Raw genomic sequence first — 26,846 nt, forward strand, 5'->3', positions numbered from 1 at the left:
TTGCTTGCACTTGGATAAACAATTGTTTGCTTTGCCAAGTGAATATGGTCAAACGTATAGAGACACCAATAAAACTTCTAATATAGCATCTTTGATTGAAAAAGACTTGTAACGTTACATGTATTTTGGATATGCGTCATACTTAAAAACCTGTGTCTATATGGTATATTTCGCGATCGGCATCTGTGCAATGCAAAATTTTTTGTCTGTTTCTGTTGCTCTCCACTTGTTATTTCCCCCCGAATTTCGTATACTTTCCGACACGTTTCTGCTGATGTCTTGAAAGTGTACTTGCACTTTGACTACGAATGAGTAGAGAGCGCTCGTATCAGCCTTGTTTAGTCGTGTACCTGCAGTAATGATCAGAACTGCCAGGTGGCGCTCGTGAGCCATGACCTGCCCGTGCCTAGTCTGTGTGTCGCCATTCACGTAGTCACAGGGCGGCCGCTCGCAGGTGAAACAATGAGGATATAGCCATGGCAGACACGTTTTTCGGCTTCGACGCGGACATACCCGTAAGTTGTGAAAACTAGGCTCTCTCTTCTAGCAGACAAGACCGTAAAACAGTCTAAAATGTCCGCAAATATACGGAATTTTGAACCTTAATTCTGTGGACTTTTCAGTTTCGGGTATGTTGGTGGGGAGGGGGGCAGGGGAGGACAGGAACCCGCCAGATTTTATTTTGTTCAAAGGAAGACCAAAAGACTTCAACACGGCTATAGAACTGGTTTAGAAGCAACTTTGGTTCATTACTGCCTTTGTGTTATCAAGTTTGAGGACGTTGAACTCAATTTGTGCCGTTTTTTTGTCGTGAAATACCCTGGTGTGATAGGGAGGGTGGGAGCAGCCTGTCAGCACATGTCAAAACACGAGAACAAGTGGGGAAAATGCCAGAGAGTGAAAGTTGAAGAGACTGTAACGTGTCATTGAGCTCGAGCACACTACTAAAAGTATATTTCCCTCTTTTCCATAGAAAAGGGTTTTCACAGTTTTCAAATGCATATATAACACACCCGTGGTTGTGTAACTAAGTGCACATTTTGTACTGTATTATGATATGTATGGTAATCTCCAAGCAGATATTAGGAGGCCAAATCTTTACATTTTCCATGCTGACCAAATTAATTGTCAATCTGTGTCTCCAATGATAGAGGAGAGGCAGTTTGGGACAGTAAATGGCAGTTAGGAAAATGCAACGATACTACGATAGGATTTACTCTCCCTTACATCTGCTTGAAGCATATTTGAAATGATGTAAATGACAGTAAGTTGTTAAATTATGCCAGTATCAGAAAACTAATGTAAAGCCTACTAAGCCTAGTTATATATGGTCCAAAGAGAAACTCAAGTTACTCAACGCAAACCCCAAACTGGAATATTTTGGTAGTGTGCAGTGATGTAACAGTTACATGACCAGCAGTCTTTCTACTTCATCACAAGCCTTGAAGGTTAAGAGTTTGAATCCAAGCGGAGCTTGCCAGTGTTTTTAAATCCTGGGTTACATTCTACTGCATTTTGTAAAAGGGGTTGAAGTCCTTCTAAGTAAGAGGGCTTTTACACTGTCCAGAGGTCCTATGTTTCAGGGGAGCTTAAGTAGGGGTCCATCCCAGTGTGAGTGGATCAAACCTAGCAGCACGCCATGGTCTTTTGCAGCTTGTACTTCTATAGTACTAATGAAAGTCCCAAATAGGTGTGTTCCACCCTCATGCAGTTTACAAATATGCAAAACACATACACACAATCACACTCACAGGCACACACACAGACAAACCAACCAAACCTGTTGTAACTGAATGTTTTTTTTGTTTGTTTTTTTCCTGTAGGGGGAAGATGACCTGGGGCTGTCAGCAGAGGCTGAGTTGGAGGAAGACTTTGATCGACTGAATGAAGATACTTTTGGATCAGGGGCCGTTGGTAGGGGACAATATCATCAGTATTGTGTCAGACATAGAAGCTGATCATGCATGTTCTATATGCAAATTTACACGTTTATGACAACTCTTGCTCATTAGTTTGCACTGTAGAAGATTCACAGAATGGTATGTTGTTTCTGACCAAATGACACAGATTTATGAAGATTTTGGAAATCTAAAGCCAATATTTTTAATGAGATACTTGAACTCTTCATTTTTACAATTACAACATAGATTGATATATCGTAATACAGGGGAATGTATATACATGTATGGTCTTGTAAAGAACTTGTGAAACTTGTAAATTAAAATGCTTTAACATATTTCGTGGCATTGGGAAAATGACAGCGCTTCGACTGGTTTCGACTTAATTAGTCTTTCTCAAGAATCTTTCTTTAACACATGTATGAAAGTATCACCTACATGTACCCTCTAACATGACAACACTATGAAACTGCAACAAAATTTTAAGCCCAAGACTAAGACTAGTAAGAGACCAAAATGTTGATGTTAAGAATCTACATGCCACATCATTCCAGATGATGGGGACTGGGAGTCCAATCACAAGAAGTTAGCAGAACTCGAGGAACTAAGGAAAAAAGATGGCGGCAGCCAGGCCATCCCCTTTTCCCACGATGCCATGGGGCAGGTCAGAGGTCAGGGGCTGGGCGTGGCGGAGGACATGGAGCGAAGTATCAATCAGATGATGCTTGACGATGAGTTTGACGATCCCGCCATCATGAGCATACGGAAAGGCCCGCTGTCCCCGGATCGCTACAACACCGCCTCGCCCCCCGCACTGCTGCAGGCAGAAACGTTGGTATGTGACACAGCTATGGTATCATACCTGAGTTTTTAGCTATGTAAAGTATATATGTGCTTGTGACCTCTTCATACTAGTAAAGACCACCTTGCCAAATTGTGACCACTTTTTTGCAGACCCTTAGAAGTTCCCCATTGGCACAAACATTAAGCATCCTGTCTATAATGACAACCTGTCCATTAAGTTCTTCTTGGACAGTTTTTACTGTATGCAGAATGTAGATATAGGAAGTACATGTACACGTATACTCTTGAATGAATGAAGGAATTGATAACTTAGTTGATAACTTGCTACAACACCATGTAGATAAAGGAAATAGTCTTATGATGCTCTTATCCTAATTATATTTGTTTGACCAATCGTTGCCCAGATTTCTCCTGGACGACAGAGTATCTGGAGTTCGCCGTCACGCAGCGCCCTGATGGGAAACAAGGTCACCATCCTGCAGCGCCCAACGGAGCCCACTGAGCCGCGCTCGCTGCCCATGGAGGTAGGGATTCCGTCCACTTTCCAGGTACGCAAATTGGTCGTGTTTTACTGGAGTGTAGTTCTGTCCTCCTCTCCTGTGGAAACTTTTGTATCTGTATAGCTGGTATAACTTTCATTCGGCATAACACAGCAGCTTTCCTGGTACGCAACATGGTTTTGTTTTAGTGGAGTGAAGTTCTGTCCTTCTCTTCTCTGGAAACTTCTGTATCTCTATATATCATTCAGTGTAACACACCAGCTTTCCAGGAACGTAACGTGGTCATGTTTTACTGGAGTGTAGGTCTGTCCCCCTCTCTTGTGGAAACTTCTAGGTTTCTAGCTATAGGTGCAGTAGAGTTTCTACTTACTTGCTTACTTGCTTGCTTATAGAGTTTCTAACTGCAATCCTAACAGCTTGAACACACTCACTCACATAGATATGGATGCTTGATGTCAGTCTACCTCTGTCTTTTTTTGAAACTTCACAAAACATCTCTACAAAATATTGTAAAATAATTGTGATGCTCACTTATAGTCATAGATATGTGGTTTTCTAATGTAGGCATAGCCCAGGCATAAACTAGCATCTCCTATTTTTTAACTTATCGCTCACATCGCCTAATTTTGATTACTGTGTAAGAAATTACTTCTATATTAGTTTCCACCACATGGAATCTGAAAATAAGACACAAGCTTTATTAAAAGCTTGCAACTAGATTGTTCCATCGTTCAATGGTATCAAAAGGTTTTTTCCATAGCATAGAATTCGAAGTTGAGCTACCAGAGTTAACACCTCATATATTCTCTCACCATTCCGATGAGGCTCTATCAAAATTAAGCTCTAGCTTGCTAAACTCATAATGTATTAGTCAGCACAATTTCAAAGTCTAAAGTTTCTGCTAATTGTAAAATATAAGCTACAACAAAGTACCTAAACACAAAGATCTAAGTTAAAGTGAGTAAATTGATGCCAATCATAGTGAATATTCCTTGTGTCTATACAGGACTCTGCCATCGTCTCTGCTGTTCCAAGAAAGTCATCACCTCCCCTGCTACCCTCCTCCGCGCGGACGCTAGAGGATATAGAACGTGACCTCCGGGGGTCGGGATCTAGGGCCATCCCTTCCCCACCCCTGGGGAGAGCCATCTCCCCCGGGGGGGTGTCCTTTGCCTCCCCCCAGAGTAATCACCATCCCAGAGGTGGGCTCAGCATGCACCCCATAGGAACCCCTCCCCGGAACACCCACATGCCTCCTGGGATGCCCATGCAGGTCAGTTTTCTGAATCTTCATTTTCATATTTCTGGTCAGGGCTGTCTCCAGTTTTAAATTTTTTCCGTCCCACTCATTGTTTGAGATCCAATTTTTAAAATTTTTGTTGTTAAATCTGTCATTTTAAGCCTACAAGAACATTTTCATCAATTTTATGTCCTGAAGTTCCCATTTGGGTGACAAGCAAATTTCCATCCTGGGATGGAGGGATGGGTCCTGGAGACAACCCTGTTTCTGGTTCCTATAGAAAAGAAGATATTCACCTTTCAATTTCATTAATAAGGCATATTTTTATAGGTATATCTCTCGATACCCAAAAATCTATCATTTTACATGACAAACATTTTGGTAATTCTGTGAAAAGTTACTGAAAATTACATTACAGGAGCATCTTTAGACCTGTTATTGGTTTGATTTTTGACTTTAAGTCATGATAGTTCTGGACTCTAAGTCTTTGACTAGTTAGAAAATATCATTTGCCATCAGGCAGATATACACAAGTCGCTTACTTATGCACTTTAAGTTAAATTATTATTTAGGCCGTACATTAAAAACCTTGAATTTTTATTGTGATGGTTGCAGGTTTACACCTTTTTATTTTCCAGGGCCCAGGTGGGATGCCTTTACAGCGACCACTTCATTCTCCCCACACCCTGCCCCCTGGCCCACACCCCCCTCCTCCTGGCCCCCACCCCCCTCCAGGATTCCACAACGCCCGACCTGGCATGTCCACCCCTCCCCCACAACACCCCCTTCCACGTGGCCACCCCACCCCTCCCATGCGCCCACCCTTCCCCAGAACACCCCTTCGTCCTGGAATGGTTGGTCCCATGGGGTTCTCCCCCCACATGATGAGAGGAGGAGAGCGGATGTCACCACACATGATGAGAGGGGGGGACAGGGTGGGATCCCCTGGCCCGGGCCCTGGTCCTGGGCTCATGCCATTCATGCCAAGATCACCCTTCCAACACAGGTAAGTTTGTACATGGATTACTTAGATGGACTATTGCATTAACTTGCTGATAAAGATTGAATAAAATTTTGAAGATGTACAAAATGACGAATAAACTGGTTGACGTACCAAGTACTAAATAGCTTATACCAGCTCAGAAAAGAAGTCATGTCTCAGTTATCAACACAGAATTTATGTGTTCAAAAATCTTTTTTTTTTTTTCTAGAGAGGCATCCTCACTAGATAGCTTTAAACAATGCTAATATGTAGCTAGGTGTGAAAAGGTTAGGTGTGACAGGTCGTTCAGTTTGATATAACCAGCTGCTGCTGTGCCGTGTGCCTGCAAAGCTGGTTTGTTACTTCAAATAATTGTTTTCAGAAAGGTTCAAGAACAGAAGTGTGATTTTGGCAAACCTCCATGTTCATACATTGTATTATGACTTGTATACCATGATTTCTGTATGTTTTGTACTTCATAATTTCTAATGTTTCCTCTGTTATGTTTTTGTCAGTAGGATGCCCCCACCACCACATCAGGGGCCCCCTGGCGGCTCTCCCATGAACGACACGGCGCTGTTACACCCGTACCACCGACAGATCCTGCAGCAGAGGGAACAACAGTTCAGACAGAGGCAACAGAGAGGGTACAGAAAACGTCACTAACTTATTAATTTGTTATCAATCCATTAACTAGGTTGGTTAGATACTGTAAACATCTTTAAGTTTGCTGTGATTTATCTTGCAGTAGGGGAGATAATGGATTGTTGTCTATGTTTTTTTATAGTTTGCAATTGAAACAATTAGGAGCTTTCTTGCGGTTGTTAAAAGTTCGTGGTGAAGAGATTTCAGGGAAAACTGCAAACATTAAACATTAGTATGGTGAATTGATGTGATTTAGCAGTAAAATGTAATCTTTCTTTCGAAAACATGTATAGTGAATGTACCTTTTGTTGTTTATGATCATGTCAAAGCCTTCCCCTAGCAGCCCTGTAGCAAAGTGCAGATTTGAGGTATGTAATGGTTTAAGCATTGGGAAAAAATGCTGCCTTAGCTATGATAGCACCTTTAGCACTCTGAAGTAGCCGTTTGGTACAAAATTCCTATTGGTTACAGAGTTAGGCAGCAGGGAGAAGGTTTAGAATGTTGTTTGGTTTACAAAAATGTACATGTCATGCTTCTTCCACCTAGTGGTCACCATCCTGGAGGACGTGGCATGCCCGGACCCGGTCCCCATGGCAACCGGAACTGGCGGGAGCCTCCTGGGTTCCACGGTGGGGACGAGTACGCGGGACTGATGACTCAGCGCGAGAAGGAGTGGGTCGTGAAGATCCAGATGTTACAGCTACAGAGCAGCAACCCCATGATGGAGGACTACTACTACCAGGTGAGGGAGGCTATTAGCTAGGATTTATAGACTGGGCATCCAACAATTTAGTGGAGGGGTTCAGTTGGAACCAGACTTCCCCAGCTTCTTCTCTTGGTGAAGGTTGGTAGAAGCCTTAACTATTGAGAAAGCCAGACACAAGGCGAAACAAGTCATGTCGGTGTGAGCTGGAATTAAGTTCTAAACAGGAACTATGTGGCTACAGCGTCTTTTCTGAAGATGTGGTGTCAATGTGTATGGTTGGATTGAGGTCATTTGTCTACTTACGTGTGTATAAAGAAGAATGTTTATATCAATTCTTGCAATAGGATCTCAAATATAGTGGAAAAATATGTTGATACAGTATTGTGTTTGGTATTGACTGAACAACCTAAAATCCAAATTTACGAAAAAGTTAACATTATTGTCTTTGTTGTTTCCAGGCCTACATGTCTAAGAAGATGGCCCAGGAGGCGGAGAGACCCCCCGCCCAGGGCACCAGTGGGGAGGGGGACGGCCCTGGCTCCAGCCCCCCCAAACTCATCACCCCCCAACTCAAGCAGGAACACAGGACCTACAAACCAGGTATGATGATAACAAGAGCATTAAAAACATGTTATAATGTGTAATTAGTTTAGTACTACAGGACATGACAAAAGATGAAAAATTACAGGAAAACAGTACAACTAGATAAACGTGGTATTAGCTATATTGTGTAAAAGACACAAGGAATATAGTCGTTATGATGATTGTGTAAATTTTCTCTTTTCCCTTTTTCTTCCAAACTGTAACATAAGTTGACTGTAATAACTGTAGATGCAGAAATGTTCGTGGGTATTTAATTTCGTGGTAGGGAGAAAATGGAGTGTTCTCGGTGGTTTTTGAGTGCAGGTTTGAAACAATAGTAGCGCTACAGTCACCCAATGGAATAGCTTTTTGAGGTGGTTTAAAGTTTGCGGTAAAGAGCTCACCACCAAAAACGGCGAACATAAAACCACCACGTACATTTCTGCACTTAAAGTATTCTCATTTGTCTTTCTTTCAGCCCATTTTGAGCACACTCTCGGACGAGTCTCGGTCTCCAGTGTGAACAACCCTCGCAAGCTGATCGACTTCGCTGCCCACGCGGAGGAGGACCACGACATGAAGTCCGGGATCGGGAAGGACCACCGCCGCCGCGAGCTCCTGCTGCTGATAGAGAAGACGTACTCCGTCATGCTGGAACTCGAGGACATCGAGAAGAAAGTCATGAGTGTTTCTGAGGAAGAGAGGTACCTCTGTTTTTCTTCTGTCATCTTATACATTTTGTATTAGTAATTTGGATGGTGACATAAAGCTGGCCATCAGCCCAGTGTATGAGGGAGTTCAAGCGTCAAGCCTCTGCATGTAAAAGAACCCAACTCACTTATCGAAAAGAGTAGGGTTGACCCTGTGTGCTTGGAAATGCACCTAGGCGAGTTAGGTACAGTAGTGAGTGTTTTTTTGTGAAGCTTGTCCTCAACTAGTCATGTAATTTTTGTAGGAGAATGAGATTCAGCAGTGTCCATTGAAATACCTTATTCTATCTATAGGAGAAGTCTCCTGGAGGCCAGGATAGGAATGGTTCACCAGATCTACAACAACTTTGGTCTTACAGCTGATGGAAGGTAGGTGATAACTGTTCAAATAGACATGTTCACATTTAATAGATGATATTGATACTATTAGATACATGATGTATTTAGAACTGTAGATCATTTTAAGTAAGCACAATGTCTTACATTTTTGGAAAACTTGGGCAATGGTCCCATGACATTGAAGAATGGTCACATTCGAGGAATAAATTGTTGAAACTATGGTGACAAGATTGTCACATTTTCATATTTGTAATCATAATCTCAATGATGTTCAGTTCTTCCAGTGGATGTGTATTATGAATCCATTTGTACTTAAGAATTTGGAAGAAGTGATAAAGCTATTTGTAGCAAATTTTGACCAGATTTTGAAAAAGTAATTTTTTTTTCCGATGTAGCAATGATGACCAGTTCCTCCACTGGATGTGTATCAAGAAGGGGAAGTCTCTGGTGGGGCGTGTCCTTCCCATCCTGCCCCGGGACAACGCAGCGACCGTGGTCACCTGTATGCTCCGGAACCTGGCTATCCTTATTAGGAAGGACACTCAGGACGAGGTCAGTTGTTTATGATATATATAAGAAGTTATTTTTACTCACAATGCTGTCTCCAGGACGTATCCTTACGTCCCAGGATTAAAATTTGCTTGTTGGGATGGAGAAAAAATTCCCCCCATCCCATAAAAACAAATTTATGTATTTCTGTAAGCTTGGAATGACAGATTTAGCTACGAAAATTAACAACATGGGCTTTGAAACAAGGAGTGGGACAGAAAAAAAAAAATGGAAACAGCTCTGTTGTTAAAAGGGCCAATTGGCCAGGAAATACAGGATGTTTCCTCTGAGACATTTTTCGTGAATTTGACCCCCTGATATGAAAGCAAAGTAGACCATTTCTGCAGTGCCACCTAGCTTTGCCAGGGAGTACTACAGTCTGTTAAGGTACAAAGGAGACACTGTTCAATAGTCAAGAAGCAGATACAGTTATGTACACCATTCTTGGGTTGTTCTATACGTACAGCTTACGTACCAAGAAGAAATTGTCTCGTCAAGTTCCTTACTACATCTAAAGCATTCTCCTCCCAACCATATTTATCTCATTTGTTTATTTGTTTACAGGTCCTGCCCCACCTGTCCTCCTCGGTCAGCCATGTCATCAGGAATTCCCATCTGGACCACCTTACCTCGTTCCTACAGGCCATCATACAGGGGAATGATGGGGCAAACCTCACGGCAGCCGTCCAGAACAAGGTAATGTTAAAACGGTCAACTCATAGAAAACTTAGGCAGTGGATGATACATAATCGGTAGATGACGCATTGTTTTTAGGCAAGAAATGGATCAAGACTAAAATGCAAAGACAGGCCATTGATGTACTGATTACTTACATATACAGTCAAACCTGCCCAAGGCGACCACCCGGGGGACCGAGTAAAAATGGTCGCGATGGACAGGTGGTCGCCATGAAGAGGATTCCACTCATAACATGTCCCCGGGTCGAGGTGTTAAAAATATACAGTGTACTACGTAGATGGTCGGAATATTATATGATTTTAGACAGAATGACCCCCACCAGGTTCAATTCTCATTGACAGAAAGATCCTACATAGTACAGAAATTACATTTTCTGTTATCGTTGTAATATTTTCATACTACATCGTCTACAAATTTCCGTCATACTTTTCACTGAAAAAATGATCTCGTAGCGCCCCCCCGTATTCACACGTTACGTTTGAGTACACATAAAAATCTGAAATCTGACTTTTTGACGCCATACACTACGTGATCGTATTGAAAATTGAGTTCAAACCGAACCAAGCTTGCGGTAAACTATAAGATTGCGATGGGCACAACAACAATGTTTATAGTGAGAACGTCTTATCAAAACACTTAATGGTGGAATCTATGCTATTCATATATTTTTGTCCGTCAAGGTCTTAAAAACATTTTCGCCAAATCCGACAGCAAAATCCGCTGGAAAACGGTCGCCATGGGCAGGGATTGTGCTCTGTGCGGTCCCAATTCGTGGCGGTCGCGTTGGACGGGTGGTCGCCTTGGGAAGGCCGCTTAATGCTTGTGCCTATGGGGAAAATTTTCGGGACCGAGAAAAAGCGGTCGCCATGGCCAGGTGGTCGCGTTGAAGAGGTGGTCGCCTAGGCAGGTTTGACTGTACTGAAATCTGATGTTTGAGATTATTTGGTGCACCATACTGTATACATTATATTTTTCCCAACATAAGCACTCAAAAGATAATGATGGTGATGATTTCCTCTGTTGATTACTGAATGGTTTACATAAGATACAAAGTAGAAAGCAAAGTTGTAGTGTGCTGACTGTGTTTTGTGTCCCCCACAGTTCGGTATGTCTGTCCTGTGTTCCCTGTTAACCAGAGCAGAGACCCTGTTTAACACAGACGTGGACACGCCAATGGAGGAAGAGGCTCTCTGGTATGTATTATGAGGGTAACATATTTTAGTTAATGTCAGTTACTATGTAATGCATATGGTTCTTACCAGGAACTTTCTTTGATAAGAAGGATTAGGAAGTAGGAAGGATTACAAAGTCGATGTGAGAAATTTTCTAGTGATTTTTCCTTCTTCCTTTTGGATGGATTTACTGTAGAAATTCTTTTGTCATTTCCTATTCTTGGGATTTTCTATCTATTTGTAATTTGTGGCATAGATACTTTCACATTAGCAGAACCTACATGGAAATGCTCCTTGTGCTTTTCATATTCATATGTTTTCCAAAAATTTTTATTGGCTTAATCTTATCTTCAGTCAAACCTGTACAATTGACTGCTTGTACATAAGAACTACCTGGCCAATGTGACCTATTTGGTGGTCCCTTAGATGATTTTTCTCATCAAGACAAACATTAAGAATCCTGTCTATAGTAGCCACATGTCCATAAAGACTTAGTTTTGATTTTATCGGTCTCCCAAGTGGTCTTCCATATTTCTCTCTATATATCTCCTTCTTTTTCCAGGGGAGACCTTGTCAATTTTTACATGAACAAAACCTAAATGCAAATACTCCCTGGGCATCTCACACACATTTCACGTTGGAAATTGATCATGAAGGTACAATGTACAACAAACTTTTCATATCTTCATGTTTACTTTTATTTGCTTTAACTACACAACTCTGTTACCTTGTGTTGTAGGGGAGACCTTGTTGGGCAGGTGTGTAAAGAGCTCCTGTCTGTACCTGAGTCTAACCTGGCCTCGCCCGTCAAACCTCCCACCGGTATCACCAACCACGTGTCACGCTTCGTGGACAAACAGACGTCATCCGCGCTGGAACAAAGGCTCAGGTAAATTAGAATGAATGAAAACCATTATTGCACATTTCTGCCACACTTGGCGAAGTACAGGTCACAACAAAACAAAATAACAAGTACAGTTAACGGATACAAAAGAATATGACTATCATTAGATAAATTCTACTTCTCGCTTTTCGGTTATAGTAGATATAAAAGAACAGACGTGTTTTTAAATTAGAGTGGCATAAACAGCGCTTTTTACAGACTAAGATTTCTTTCTGTCCCTCTCATTGTTTGAGAGCCCATGACTGTTATTTAGTTTCATTTTGTCAATTTGATATTTCAAGCTTAGGAAAATACATTTTCATGAACTTGATGTCATGAAGTTCAGAATGTGTTGGTAGATGGGGTTAAATTTTTTCCGCGCCTCAAATGCATATCTCTAGCTCTGTCCCAAGATGTAGGGACAGGTCCTGTAGACAGCCCTGGTCAGATAGATAGCTAGAAAGTCGCCAAATGTCAGAATCACCCAAGAGTCTTGCATATTTTTCACCTGAAAATCTACCCTATCACATTGAACGCCAGACTTATTAGTATATTACTGCCGAAAATGATTAGAAAAAATCTAGAGCTCACAGACATGTTGGCCGATCGATTTTCCTCATGTGTAACGAGAATTTAGGTGTGCTGTTTTGTGTTCTTCTCTTCATTGTTGATTTTGAAGACTAAATAAATTTCTTTTCCTTCCAGGTCTCTACATGGTGTTTGATATGATACATAATGTGGCCAGGGGGCGGCAAGCAATTCACTCAAGAAAATCAAGCAACAGAGTCCAAAGATGAATGGTCCTATAAGTCGTATTAGTGTTGAAAAGAAATCATGATACGGTAATAAAATTGTCGGAATTAAGATGAGATAAAATGAGATGATCAGAGATATTTTGTACAAGGCTGTTCAAAAGAATCTACAGTATAGACTAACTTTTTGTCAGTAAAAGGAAGGCAAAGAAGAGGGAAATTAAAATGATATTAAAGGAAGGTGCTATCAAATTCTGTTTTTCCTTTTTGTACTTTTTGCTGTAGAAATGCAAACCAGTTAGCAAATTTCAAGTAAGATGGATAGAAAATGAGCTTCCATTTTTGTTGTTATCAAAATTTTGATGCAGGTTTTGCTCTGTGCCAGATTTGGGAATACCTATTCTGTCTTCAGGTTCAAGTAACAACTGGAATATAAAAGTAAAAGAAAAAATATTGATAAACACTATTTAACCTCCTTGATATATAACATTGGACTTTTCTTGATACAAAACCTTCCATGACAATTACAGTTCATGTACATGTATGATGCCATTTGTACAATGTGATTTTGCACAATTGGCTGAAAATTTATTTTATATTATATTATCATCTACATCATATAAAAACTTAAAAAAACAAGTACTTACAATGTAGATATGTCTCACTGGCACGAGAACTGTTTTCTATGGCCTAATTTGGACATCTTGTTAACTTGAATTGCAATTTCATTGATGTAGTGAGGAATTCTACTATCTAGTGGAGAGATTGACCACTTTGTATATGTATTTATTAGAAAATAGACTGCCAACTTGAAGAGGAACTGATTTACCTACAATGATTATGAAAACCACCTTGATCTCTACAGTGACTCAAAGGGTATAGCTTAAAACGGAATGTTGATTATAAATTCTAGCCTTTTGTATTTGTATCATTTAATATCTTTTGTACAATTTGTACATGACTTGTTAAAAAAACTTTGCAACATATCGTACCAAACAATGAATAGACATTGATACGGACATATTAACTACATTTTGTATTTCTTTAGTACTGTTTTAAGACAATTTGTCAATATTGATCTGTAGGATCACAATTTTGTAACAAATATGTATTGTTTATACAGCTTTATAAACACAGTAGGCTTGTAAATTGGCAGCTTGAAACTCTGTATAATGTTTTGGTAAAATGCTATGTTTGTGAATGCATAATAGTGCAAACACCGGATTACTCTTTCACATTTATTTGAATACAAAGGACAACTTTGTGACCTGTGTTAATGATTTTGATTGACTTACAATGCAAGATTACCAGAATGCCCATAACAAATGTGTAGTAGGTTTATGTATAAGACAAACTTTGTACGAATGTACATATGCTTTGCTATAGTCAACTTCCAGAAGCCAGTATAATTTTCTGTTGATATTCTAATTTTATTATATTATATAGCATATATGAAAAGAGCATGGTGACAAAAAAAATTAGCATAGAACAAAACAAGAAAAAAATGTTAATTAGATATCTAAGCTGATTTCTCCACATTACAAAGTAGAAGCTTAAGAAGTAGTAGAGTATGAACTTGTAGACTCAACATTATGTGGTGGGTGAGGGCAACATTTGTTAAGATGCCCCAGGTGCATTTATTAAGCCTGCTGAACACTCACAGGAAGCGTTCTGTGTCATGTGGTCGTCTGACGTGTGTGCCAACTTGTGTACGTCGCTAACGAGAGGAAAGGGTTTTGTGAAGGCCTGACCGTGTTATGGTTGTTGCTCCAGTGTTAATTTCATTGCTAAGTAGGCGGAGGAAAAAAATTCTGTTTAGTTTCTATATTAGATAAGCTACTGTTCACTTTGAATACTTTCACTTATGAAATGGTTATGATTGATCACTAGTATTATATTTCAGTAGGTAGGAAGTTTTCTTTTGTAAAGTTTCCTGATGCAAGGATTCTTTCTTTCGGATATAACATTGTGTAATGGTAACTGGTAACGATGGCAAGATGAAGAAAAACAAATGTAGAAAGAATATGTGATGTGGCCATGTGTCTACGAACGTTTCCTCAAAAGACATTTGTGAGTCTTAGTGTGTGGTTATGCCTCAAGGCTTGAAACACTTTCCCCAAGTACATTTATTTTGGAAGGGGAAAGTGATTTTTTTGGAAAAGGAACCGTAAAGAATGTTATTTGTGTTATCTGGAGCAAGGGAATAGAATAAAAACACAATGAGCATCAACTTTTTTCTCCGTCTCTTTTGAAATTTCTTGTTTGCCACTAACAATGTGAATGGTTAGTACAAATCGCAGTGGAATTCAGAGCTGTAGATGCATTTAAGTTCACAGTGATTTAATTTCGCGGTATGGAGAAAATGTGTTCACGGTGGTTTTTAGTTCACGGTCAAAACAAGGGAATAGACAGGCAGAAGACAGAAGAGGTTATCACAAAAAACGTGTGAACAATTGAAACCACTGTGGACTTCAATGCATTTACAGTAATCTATTATTTTCCCCTCAACAGATTGAGAGGTAACGTTACATGCACACCTGTCAACATGTAAATAAAAAAAGTGTTTTAGATGTGTTGCTGGGACAATGTTTATAGTTTAGTGCTGTCCAGGGGGTCCCCAAAATGGATATTTCTCCACTGGCAATGTTCAGCAATATGATTACTGGTAATAATAGCTTTCTATACCTCCCACGAACCGCCCATCATTTGACAAAACCCAGGACATTCAAGCTCTTTGTCTCATGAAGTCTGTAAACAGACCGCATTATGATCTGTTGAGGGTAACATAAATGTTTAGACTTGTTTACATCAAATAATGTCAGGGTTTTGATGTTTCTTTGCAAATGTTGAAACGATATTTCCTCCTCAGTACTATATGACGTTTTTTTTGCTGTCGCTTAAGATCTTAAGCCCCCTTAATTGGCGTGCCCCCGAGTAAATTACTTTATAAAGCAAGTAAAAGAGTAATCGATCTTCGCGCGCTTGACAGGCCGTTTGGGTTAAAGGTCATCCATGACGTCATGGCTTCCCCGTAAAAAATGGCGGCGTACTTGTTTTGCCTGACGACTGGGGGAGGTGTGCCGCTTTTCACCCGCTCTAAACCCGATCTAAAACCCGTGAGTAGCTCAACTCTGCTCAGATTTTGTAGTTTAGACGATGGAGAACATGTTAAGGTCCTTTTGCGGGTCAGGAAACGTTGTTTTGCTTGCATTTTCTGTCAGGAAAGTATCTGCGTCGTGTGGCGGAGCTTGTGAGTTGAGGTAGCACAGGTGTATGTCGTTTGATGGAAATTAAGACAGTTTTAGAAACAGATACATCGACCTACTTTGTTCACAGGTCATCTTGAGACTTAATATCTACTTATTGGGTTCAATAATGCTTCAGAAGCCACATTAAACTTGCGTTTGGAGCGGTTTGTTGTCTGGGTTTGGGTCGTTGCAGGCCTTGTGCGCGCGCGGGGGGTCATAAAATTTGTCAACAACATGCCAACGGAATGCGAGCTTTTGGCAGGAAAATCTTAGAATCCCCAGTCCCTTTTAATATCGGACAAGATTTGCCTTGTCAATTCTGCTTTCAATTCAGTCCCATAGAAATTATTATGAAAAGTCAAGTGCACAGTGTAGATCTTGCATATCAGCAATTGTCACCACAACCTTAATTACTTCATTTTGATACGTAATAAATCAAGTACTTTTACTTTGTGTATAATTTGATTTTGCATGCTCTTGTTTGTACATTTAAGCAGCCCTAAATGATATTTTTCTACGAACCAGTCTTATTGTTTATATATTCTATATGATTTAGATTATTAGATTGTACATTTCCATTCCAGCTGCTCATTTCTTTCACCTTTGTGTACTTGTGACCTTGAATTCAGGTCAGGTTCACAGTCTGACCTCGGGTCATGATTTGTTTTGTAGGATTCTGTGATTAATCTCATTATTTCATCTGCAAATCTCGGACAGATTTAATTTGCTTAGAATAAAATCCAATTATCCTTTGATTTGGCTTGTAGGAGACTATGGTAGAACTGACCAGTAATCTGTAATAGTCTGCAATGTACAATGTAGTAGAAAATATATTTTTTTAAACGCAAATACAAACTTCTAGATAAAAAAAAGGATTCCAAGATAGTATTGAGCCTTGATTGCAATCTAAAGAGAAAAAGAAAAGTCATACAATGTACATGGTGCATGCATGCAAATTCCTCTCATTGGCAAAGAAGTCTTCCTTAAAACTCTGCATTTTGAAATATTACTGAGGAAGAAATGTTTGTCAAACTTTATTGTCAGATATTGATGGTTATTTCTTTCCAGCTCCCCTATCCTGTGGTTGGTTCCCTGAATGTAGTCCACATGTTCGGAGCCAATCACGATGCAAACCTGGTCAGTACAACAACAGAACACACCAAACTAGTGTGGAGAGTTTACCATGACAGGTTAGTCCAATTATCACATATCCTTAATCCTTTTGATTTATTAAACAAATAAACAGTGGGTGGGGAAAAGTTAGATTGTTGCTTAGTGATAGAAGAATTATTGTCTGTTGACCTTACTTCAATCAAGCCTTTTGTCATAAAACAATGGAACAAGAAGACCATATGTGAACAACAGCAATGACAGTGCTCAAAGCAGCAGAACTCTCTGTCACCTTTATTTCTTTGATGCACACTGACTTTGCTGGCATGTTTTCTGGTCTGCTATGTTGATATATGGCGCCAGGGTGCAGCAAGCTACATGTACATGTATGTGTTATGTATTTATGGTAGCATCTTTTATGACTCTAAAGCAAACATTTGGTGCTTAAAACACAAAAACAGCCAAACTTTTAACTTGAAAGTCTTGGTTGTGTGCAGCATTCAGTGCCTGGCACCCAAAGCTCCTGAAGTTTGGAGTTTGAAAGGAGCCACATCTTGCACATATCAAAAAGAATGTGCCACAGACATTCCACTTAAAGTTAAAGGGTCACACCCCGGTATGAGCCCGTCAGATTGTATCAGTTAAAACCTGAGTCTGCACATTCCAGCTGTACTGGAGTGGTATACTATGTAATGTAGAACTAGTCAAGTCACTAATCTTGAAGCAGATGTGGCAGGACAGTTTCTATGGGACAAACAAATATCCTGTGGCCTGCTGGAATATCCATTGGCCTATGGATACTTTCCTGCCACCATAGATCTGCTTGGAGATTAGCACTATACATGTAGTAGTCACATGATTCACAGTGCCAAAGAGAAAGTTGTGTTGTGCATGTTTCGCCAACTGTCTGTCAACAACTGTAACACAAATAGAAAACAGTAATCAAGTCAGTGAATCCTGTTTGTTAAGAGTAGTTCCTGATTGCCATAACACCTGTAGCTCGATGCCTGGACTGTCAATCAATGTATCATTATGGAGAGGTAAACAGTTGTAACAAAACAGTCTACTTGACCTTTGGCCTTTAAGCATCTTACTGTAGAGAATAAAAAAGATCCTCAACTGAACATTGTGATATAAAGTTAAACTATGAATGTGCACAATCATAGGCCACTTTACTGAAATGTTGGGTTCCAAGATGCCCCAACAAATATATGGTAGCTTGATGGAGTTAAAACCAAATTTGTACATGTAACCCAATACAAATATCAAATTGATTTGACCCAATTGTATACAACAGGCAAAGGGAAGGAGTCAATATTCTTGTAAGAATTGAAGAAAAAAAGAGGTAGCCTTGTGTAAATCTAATGATGGTGAATGACATTAAACATTACAACACATGTTGACTATTCTTATGCAGTAAAAGTAAGAGCCAGTTAAGAAATGTGTTACTGTTAATACTCATGCAATATCTGTTTAAAACTGATGGACCTACTAGTGCTCATGCACTTGCTTGTATTTAACTTGCTAAGTCTCACTCTGGACATGTAATTTCAAGATTAAAAGAGTGATTATGTCCATGATTGTGATATTTTGACATGCTCTTCTTTATTCTTCACCCAGTATCACGCTCATTGTGATATCAGTCGACAAAAGGGCTTCCGATTCACAACTCCAGAGATTCCTAGACAATGTCTTCAATTCAATGGTAAGAAGAATATCTGCTTTTCTCTTACAACTTATGGTAGCTTCATAGCTTAAAAGTTAACCTCAATTCCAGCCTTTTTTCAGTTTTACTATCATCAGACTAATCAGAGTCACATCTCCAGCTAGACCTGAAATCCAGGCTAATAGAAAACGATTTCAGTTGGTCTGTTTCTAAAGGCGCTGTAGACATAACATCCCTTATTGACTTTGAAGCTGTGCAAATAACCGAAACATTTTTAGAACCTTCAAACACCCTAAGTACCATTCTCCCAAACAGCAAGGCTGTCACATGAACTCAACCAATAAGAATTGAATTCTGGGCCATTATTTCTTTTGACAGTTTGTTTCATTAACTTGATGGGTCCACAAAAAGACTTTTCCCCAAGTTTTCCGCAATCCCTTGGCAGCATAAAGCTAATGCACTGCTGTTGTATTGACTCGTGTTCAATGTTATTGTGACCAAGGAGTGACGAACAATGAGTATACTGTCTCTACTATACATACTATACAGGAAATGGCATCACCTGCCATTCTCGTCAGAAAAGTAAAACATAGCTTGAAAGTATAAAGAACCTTACAATTGGACAAGGTATATTCATAGAATTTTGTTTTGGTGCAACTGTTCAGACCCTACGCATAGCCACTTGTCTTAGAAACATTCCAAGTTGTAACAGTAACTGCCTTCCCATGGAAAGTCAGTGTTTCGGAGCTTTGAAGCTTAATTCGTTACGATTCGCCGATGAGATTTCAGTGGTTTTGAAAACCATTTGTAGAAAGGTTGCACGGGTGTCAACTTTAAACCAATATTGACTCTTTCTTTCAATGCCACATACCGGCACTAGTGTTTGCTGTGCAAGGCAAGAGACGTTGTGGTATAGGAGTGGCAGGTGTTTGGATTAGTAGGCTAGATTTGAGCTGAACACTCAGTCCTTTGAATTTGGAAAGTCGTTTATCAAATTTTAATGGCATCACCTACATTTTGTTTGTTATTATGTTAAGTTCGATGTACTGGATTGTTTTGCATGTCATTTGAAAAAGCAGCCCTCCCACTGTATAATCGTGACTATTTCTTTCATACTGGTATCCTATAAAGAGTAAAAATCTTCATTTATTATGCATCCAAAATGAGGTGGCTACTGTTGTGTCATTGCAAGAAACATGGACTACATTTTTGTCCGACTAGAATCTATGATTACAGAGATCACTGTAAGAAGAAAGCCCTTTTGAATAGAAATATTTTACAGGTTTCGTCAATGTTGTGTCGTGCAATCTTAAGGAATGTTCTCATTGTTTGGCCCTTGATCCCCTGGCTTTTGTGTCATTAGAATGCTTTTAGAACTACAGTAGCCAAACAAATAGGCAGGCTGGATATTTAATGGGTTTCAGATTTCATGCCAATGATTTTTGTCCTACACTCTACAGGGCATGTGCACCTGTGTGCACCCAAAATTAGAGCTGTACACCTAATTTTTGACTGTGGGTGCACCGGTGCACCTACTAGAGATAGATAGTTTCGTGAGCTATAGGATAAAGGCTCTATTGTACACTAAGAATACAGAATATTCTTGAAATATAAGTATCAGAAATAGCAATATAAACTTTTGTTGTACTTTATTTGATGTATCACTTGTTTTAAATCTTAAGGTTAGCTGTAGAATTACAGATTGAAGTTCTTAAGAGCGTTAAACTTTGTAATTATGTTTTGCTGACATTCAACTTTATTTCTATGTGGTGCACCCAAAATTCTTTCTGTGCACCTAATTTTTTGGTTGGGTGCACCAGTGCACCTATTTCTAAAAATTGATTTCGAGCCCTGCTCTATGAACCCTGTGGGCCATAAAGCATGTTTATTTACCAGCACAGATGAAAGTACTGATAAGATTTTGAGATAGCATTCAGATCGTAAATTGACACCTTGATTAGGCTTTAGGCTATTCTGCAATGTTTGCCTTTCACAAACTGAAATATATCATGATGAGATAGAGTCAAACCTGTTCAACTGACCCCCTAAATAAGGACCACCTGGCTAGCTATATACATGTATAGTGTGACCACTTTTTGGTGGTCCCTCTGATAATTTTCCCCATTGAAACAAGTTTTAAACAGTAAAAATCCTGTCCATAGTGACCACCTGTCAATATAGACCAGATTTTATCTGCCAAACTCCAAACGAGAGGTCTTCTTGGGCAGTTTTGACCGTACTAATGTATAAGTGTTACACAGTTACTGTATTGTTATGGTTTGCAAATGTAAAATGCCTCTCGATTCTTATTCAAGACAAGAAAGTGATGCCCAAAGACACCTGTCATAACACCTGTCCGAATTCCTAGCTTGATAATAATTAACTGTTTTTGCATCCCTTTATGGAAAGTCTGAATGTGTGTGATGTAATTATATGGACTAATACAATCTTTTATCAAAGGGATTTCAAAGATTTTTTTAAAGCTCCATTGTTTGTTTTGCAGGTGCTGCTTTTAGGACTAGATGAGATAATTACAATTAAAAATGTGGAGAGATTGAAAAGAGATCTTCGTGTGAGTAGGCATTTCTTGTTTAACTTTCCTACGACTTAAGTGTAAAGCAGCACAACCTTGAAAGTTTAAAGTCTAAATGAATGATAATTGGTTATGGCATAGCAAAGGATAAGTCAAAATTTGATTCAGCTGGAATTCGGAAGCAAATTTTGTTAACTTCCATTGTTGACTCATTTTAATGTTATGAAAGTACATTTGTATATTTTCATGTCATGGATTTCAGATTTTTTGGATGGATGGTGAAATTTTTCTCTTTCCCAAGAAAATACTGTACTGTATTATAAGGTTTTGGATTTTCAGGTTATTCTTGATATGATTATGACAATAATAATGATAATACCATAATGATATTAATAATGAATGATGGTTATTCAGTACTCAAAGGTGCACAGGGTTTCCTATATTGGGCCTCGGATTGCTCTGACATTCATGTTTACAAACTTGATAGAAACATTTTAAAATCTTCACTTTGGCATTACTAAATGTACTTTACAAAATATGTTGATTGCTATTTAACTTATATTGATTAGAACATTTAATAAAAGCTATATAGAAGACTTCTGGGAAGAAATACAATAGGCTAGAATCAAACTATTGAGGATAAAATAAATCTACAGTCTAAAATCATTCAGCTTTTCAAAGTCTTTTTTTCTATTAGATTGTGATTGGTTGAAAAGGCTTGTTTCTGCCAATCTGTGATTAGTCTTTTGTGTTCTCCACTTTCCAGAGCTGTTACCGGTTGATAGACTGTTTGATGGACAGTTCCGAGATGTATGGAGATGTGACAGGATGTGTGGATGTCATGATGTGCCAGGAACAAGTCATCTTACAAGTAAGTACCTTTAACATTCTCCCTGCTGAAGCAGCCTGTTGGCAACACATCGTTCTAACAGAGATACAAACAATGTACATTGTATGCATGATTGGGCAGCAGGTAGAAGGTTAAGTCTACAAAGTACAATTATAGCACAATTACAATGTTCTACCCTTTGATGTTTAAAAGTCATCTGAAAGACTGATGAATGCCTACACTGCAAAATGACTTTGCAGGGAGGTTATATTTGCCAGTATCTGTTGGTTTGTTTGTGGGGAAAAGTTACTTTCCGTGTACTGATGTAGCTATAGATTTACCTGTCTAATATTGTCTGCACTGAAGACAAAAGATTCAAGCTGTGAAAAATGCCACAGGCCCAATAGTTGCTAAGTGTGCTAACAAAAACAACCTAAGGCTTCTATTTCATTACCTAATATGAGCTTTTAGGTCAGTCAAATATTTTGTCATAATAGACTAGATAACAACACAACAGCAGATAATGGTTACATGTACATGTGTATATAGTTACTCTAACACTTTGAAAACAATTTTCTTCAAAGTTCCACAAGCAACACTTTTCTTTGTATTTATTGTTTCAGGACTATCTAGATTCCTTTGTAAATAGTGCAGACAGCACCTTCGGCTGTTTGTTGGTGTCCGGGAAGGTTGCCGTGGCAACCACAAAATGGTGGGACCTGACGGGACAGGAGATGTACCTGTTGTCGTTGCTAGCCAGAGTTTTGCCGCCGGGGTCTTCCAAGGACATCCCTGTTTACCTTCCACACGGGAGCCCAAATGTGAGTTTCTTTTCTTTCCTTGTCAAGATTATGATATAACACCAGTGTTAGTTCCAGGTTTGTATATCTGTATGTGAATGTCTGGTATATTTACCGTATAACCACCCCTCGGCTTAACACGTCCAGCTTCGAAGGCACACAGTGTGGCAGCAGCTGTTGTATTTCACTGAATGACCTGTCACACCTAACCTTTGCACATCTACATGTAGCTGTGAGCATTGTTCATGATCATATTATGTACTACTACTAGATGTACTTACTGTAATCCTTGTGATTCTTTTGTCTACAACTTACAAGAGTGGAAAATTATGTAATTTTAGTACATATTCTGTCCAAATACTTTCTTATCACAGTTGCATCTTAAACTACAAAGAAGTATTGTGTATGAATATCATTTAACAGAATATCTTTATGAAAAATTTTGTATAATATTAACTAATCCATCCTAAATATCCTTTGAACAATATATCATTGACTTTCAACATTATGATTATGTATCTTTCCAGGTGCCACACAGGTTGTTAAATTTCCAGATCATCCAGGGAGTGGAAGTGTGTGTTCTCTGTGGGCCAACACCCTCACTCACAGAAGTGGAGACAGAGGTAGATACATGGACTTCTTAAAACCAATCGTAACACAGATGGCTTTCAATTTGAAAATACACAGTCAAGTGATTCAGAAATGTGGTTATTTTTTAAATGCTGTCAAGGTGTTCTTTAGTGTACAGTATTTTTTTAATTGTTGAAACAGCATTGTTCTCTCAACTTTTGTTTGTCCTACAGCTTACAGAGAATTCTAACTTTGAATTTGATTAGGTTATTCAAAAACTGCAGTGTTTTGCTAAAATCAAGTAATCAATGTTAAAGTAGGACTGTCAGGAAATGTTGCAGCAATATAGTAAGGCTTAGAACAGACAGTGTGAATGTAAATTTTTATCACCAAACTGAGTTTCACAATGTTATCCTAAAAATATACAACTACAATGTCTTTACAGTTGCTTGATAGATACTGGAGACCAGCCATGGAGTCCTTGAGATCCTGTCTCAGAATACATCTGAGAGGGTTCCCCAGTAATATATCTGTACATATAGGAGTCTTAGGGTGAGATCATTTTGCAGTTATTTCAGTTTCATGTATGATGTAGAAACAGTACATACTACATTTCTAGATTCGACAACTCTAACATTACAAAAATAGTTTCAATTAGTACATAATGGATTGTTTTGTTTTGTTTTGTTCTTAGAAAAATTAATGAAATCCAAGATTAGCCCCACCAGATAGTAACAAGATATTAGAAATTTATGTGTTTGCATCTATTGTTCAGTAAGTAGAATGTTAAGATTTCATTTTGTATTTCTGTCTTGTGGTCTGTTTTTGACAGTACAAAATTTGATGTCCTATTTGTTGTCTCAATAACACTAATTGGTATTTTTCAATAATTTTTGTTAAATGTTGTTTATGTTATCATAACCATGTAACTTTAACAAGCAAAAGTTTATGCAAATGTGTGTACTAAAATTTTTTTCCCCCATTTTGTTTTTCGTACCAACAGGTTGATTATTATGCATGTGGAGTTGCACAAGTGTTTGGGGACTGTCCATCCCCTATCTTCAGAAGAAAGCCAAAAGCAAGGTATGTCAGTTCACAGTTCTTCCTTAGGGTACCTAGCACTATCTACATGTACATGTAGCTGTCACACTGCGTGCCTGCGAAGCTGGTGTGTTACGCCGAATGATGGTTATACCAGCTATATAGATACAGATACATGTACATGAGTACCGTGGTACAACCTTAAGGTATGAATGTGTTTGTACCGTACCTGTGCCAAGTATACCATATGTTTTACAAGCAGTGGTTGTTCATTTGTTGTGGCTGTAAAAACGATAATAACAAATTGATAGATTCCAATTCTTTTTTTTAAGGAGGTAGACATCCTGAATTGCATTGAGCTATCTGTCAGATCTTTGGTCACTCTCTAGTGGCAAGAGGGTGTTAGTACTTAGTCCTCAATACAGTCCTCTATACAATTTGATAAGCAAAATTGAAAAATGTACTAAGTCTTTTGTGTCCTTTCAGGAAAGAGCCTGAGCATAGCCAGAAGAAGAGACATTCTCAGATCCTTCTACCAGTCAGTGACAGGGACAGTGTTTCCCCCAACCCCTGGTACAACACCACCAGAAGTTGTGGAGAATGGCCACGGGGATGGTATGTCTTCAAAATGGGGTTATTTGTATTTATTGACAATGAAAAAATTCATTACACTGGGTCAGCCTAGGCAGCTCTCGCTGGTATATAGGCTGACCCACAAAAGTACATAGGAACATGCAACTTCTATACATAATCTGCAGTGAAACATTCTGAAACAAAAATTGGACTGGCCAACTCCAGTCTTTGTCAAGGAATGAGTGAGCCACTGCCTCTATGACATTATGTTATGCAGATAGAACATGTGACTTGTTGAGCAGTGGATCATAAGTTGCTTGCTGAGTCATGTGTTCTATCTGCGTAACGTGACGTCACAGAAGCGGAGGATTCCTTGACAAAGAATGGCGTTAGACAGTCGAAAATTTGTGCAGGTCAATTTTTGTGTTTGAACTGCAGTTCAACTTTTCTTCAGATATTTTACTTTCAGTTAAATATTCAAATATTGGGGTATTGGGGTATGTGTATGCAGCAGAGTTTACTTATGAGAGTGAAGGGCTTATTTAAAGTAAACTTGTATTGCTGAGAGCAAAGGAGTGTTAGATAAGTACCACTAGTACTTTAAATTTGTAAAGATAATCCTTTGTTTGTTTCCTACAGGATTAGCTTCAGAATCTCCAGTTGAGCCCCACACAGAGTTTGTGCATTCACCATTGGACACATACATGGTGGGGGAGGACCACAAATGTTATGCCACCAGGGAAGGACCCTACCAGATATATGTGTTGTTCTCCAAAGATGTGCCAAAATATGCTCTCAGGTCAGTCATGTGTAAAGACTTTTTACTCTTCCTTTTTACCTGCATGTTAATCTTTCCTCTAGTAACTGATGATGACATGAAAATACATGTGTGTGTGTGTACAAATTGTACAGTTGTACAAAGGTATAGACTAGAGAAACCACAGGGAGTCATGGGAGGGCAAAGTTTGCAGGGTAGTTGAATGAAAGCACACATATATGAGTTAGAAATGTTGATACAACTACAGAAGGACAATGAATTCACAAAAATGTTGACTTTTAAAAATTAATGTTCTTAGATTACTATAATGCAAGTCTTCCTTTTTTGTCCCAAACTTAGGTATGTTATCCAAAGCAAAGTTGCAGTACTGGCCTGATACATAGATACCGTTAACACCCATACAGTATTTAATCAATATATAAAGATACACCTTCACTAATCACATCTTTTCTTCTTTTTTTCCAGATCAATATCCATGACAACATTATCAGCCCTCACCAAGGACAAGTTGTTCTAGTTGAAGGACCTTTGTGAGGGCGATGGAATACAATCTTCTTCAGAGGCAGCTAATATGTATTCTTGTCTAATCGTGACCAATCATTCATAAACATGTAATTTGAAATTAACTATTGAAGATGCTAACTTGGAGTCAAAGGTCCTTCTTCAAGTCCCATCTGGCTCTGGGTAGATCAGTTGAGGTAAGATGTCAGGAACATTTCTCCAATGTTTACAGATATTTAAAGAAACCCTTATGAACGATTATCGACTTATCAGTTAATGACTTGACGAAGTATTATTTGATATTTTTGTGTACTCACTATTTATCTATTCTTTGTATTATTGATGTTAATTTCGATTCACCTTGTTATGGATGGATGAGGTAAAATGTTTGTCCATCCCAATAAGCAGATTTCCATCCTGGGACAGGCCCAAAAGACAGCTCTGTTGCAAACATTCCTTACTGTTATCCTTACTGTTTTCAATGCAGACATGGTTTAACTAACTGCTGTTTTGTTATCATTTCAGGTTTCTACCAGAGCACAACCCGGTCTAGTTGTTATCAATGTCATCCATATCCTGTTGATAGTAAACAGACCAAAATGAAAACCCTGGATTAAGCATACTCAAAAATCGTTTTGGGCTAAGAGAATGATTATGATGTTGTAAAATTAAGCCATAAGACTGTAATTGATGTTGTTACACTTACAGTCAATTTGAAATATCCTGTACATTCTAT

The 26,846-nt window shown here is 38.9% G+C and overlaps 2 protein-coding genes across 4 annotated transcripts; both read left to right on the forward strand.

Annotated features, from left to right (window-relative positions):
* The first annotated feature begins 383 nt into the window (after nt 1–383).
* On the forward strand, nt 384–14,691 carry LOC136421577 (protein PAT1 homolog 1-like). 3 transcript variants are annotated; one of them, XM_066409005.1, is made up of 16 exons: nt 384–515; nt 1,824–1,914; nt 2,453–2,733; nt 3,107–3,250; nt 4,209–4,475; nt 5,081–5,448; nt 5,940–6,071; nt 6,616–6,811; nt 7,234–7,375; nt 7,836–8,061; nt 8,362–8,436; nt 8,802–8,958; nt 9,520–9,651; nt 10,756–10,847; nt 11,566–11,715; nt 12,415–14,691. In XM_066409005.1, exons 1-16 carry the CDS (start codon nt 477–479, stop codon nt 12,431–12,433), a joined length of 2,511 nt encoding a protein of 836 aa, XP_066265102.1. In that variant the 5' UTR covers nt 384–476; the 3' UTR covers nt 12,434–14,691. The 3 variants fall into 3 exon arrangements, with proteins under 3 accessions (XP_066265102.1, XP_066265103.1, XP_066265104.1); XM_066409006.1 differs by having other exon boundaries at nt 5,943–6,071; XM_066409007.1 differs by having other exon boundaries at nt 3,107–3,226.
* Nucleotides 14,692–15,441: 750 nt separating this feature from the next.
* On the forward strand, nt 15,442–26,827 carry LOC136421663 (protein fuzzy homolog). The gene is made up of 13 exons (XM_066409133.1): nt 15,442–15,577; nt 16,778–16,899; nt 18,440–18,524; nt 20,989–21,057; nt 21,785–21,889; nt 22,471–22,668; nt 23,175–23,270; nt 23,663–23,769; nt 24,221–24,300; nt 24,745–24,873; nt 25,471–25,630; nt 26,075–26,307; nt 26,636–26,827. Exons 1-12 carry the CDS (start codon nt 15,500–15,502, stop codon nt 26,124–26,126), a joined length of 1,281 nt encoding a protein of 426 aa, XP_066265230.1. The 5' UTR covers nt 15,442–15,499; the 3' UTR covers nt 26,127–26,307; nt 26,636–26,827.
* The last annotated feature ends 19 nt before the right edge of the window (nt 26,828–26,846 follow it).

The sequence above is a fragment of the Branchiostoma lanceolatum genome, chromosome 16 (genome assembly GCF_035083965.1).
Source record: "Branchiostoma lanceolatum isolate klBraLanc5 chromosome 16, klBraLanc5.hap2, whole genome shotgun sequence".
Taxonomy (NCBI): domain Eukaryota; kingdom Metazoa; phylum Chordata; class Leptocardii; order Amphioxiformes; family Branchiostomatidae; genus Branchiostoma; species Branchiostoma lanceolatum.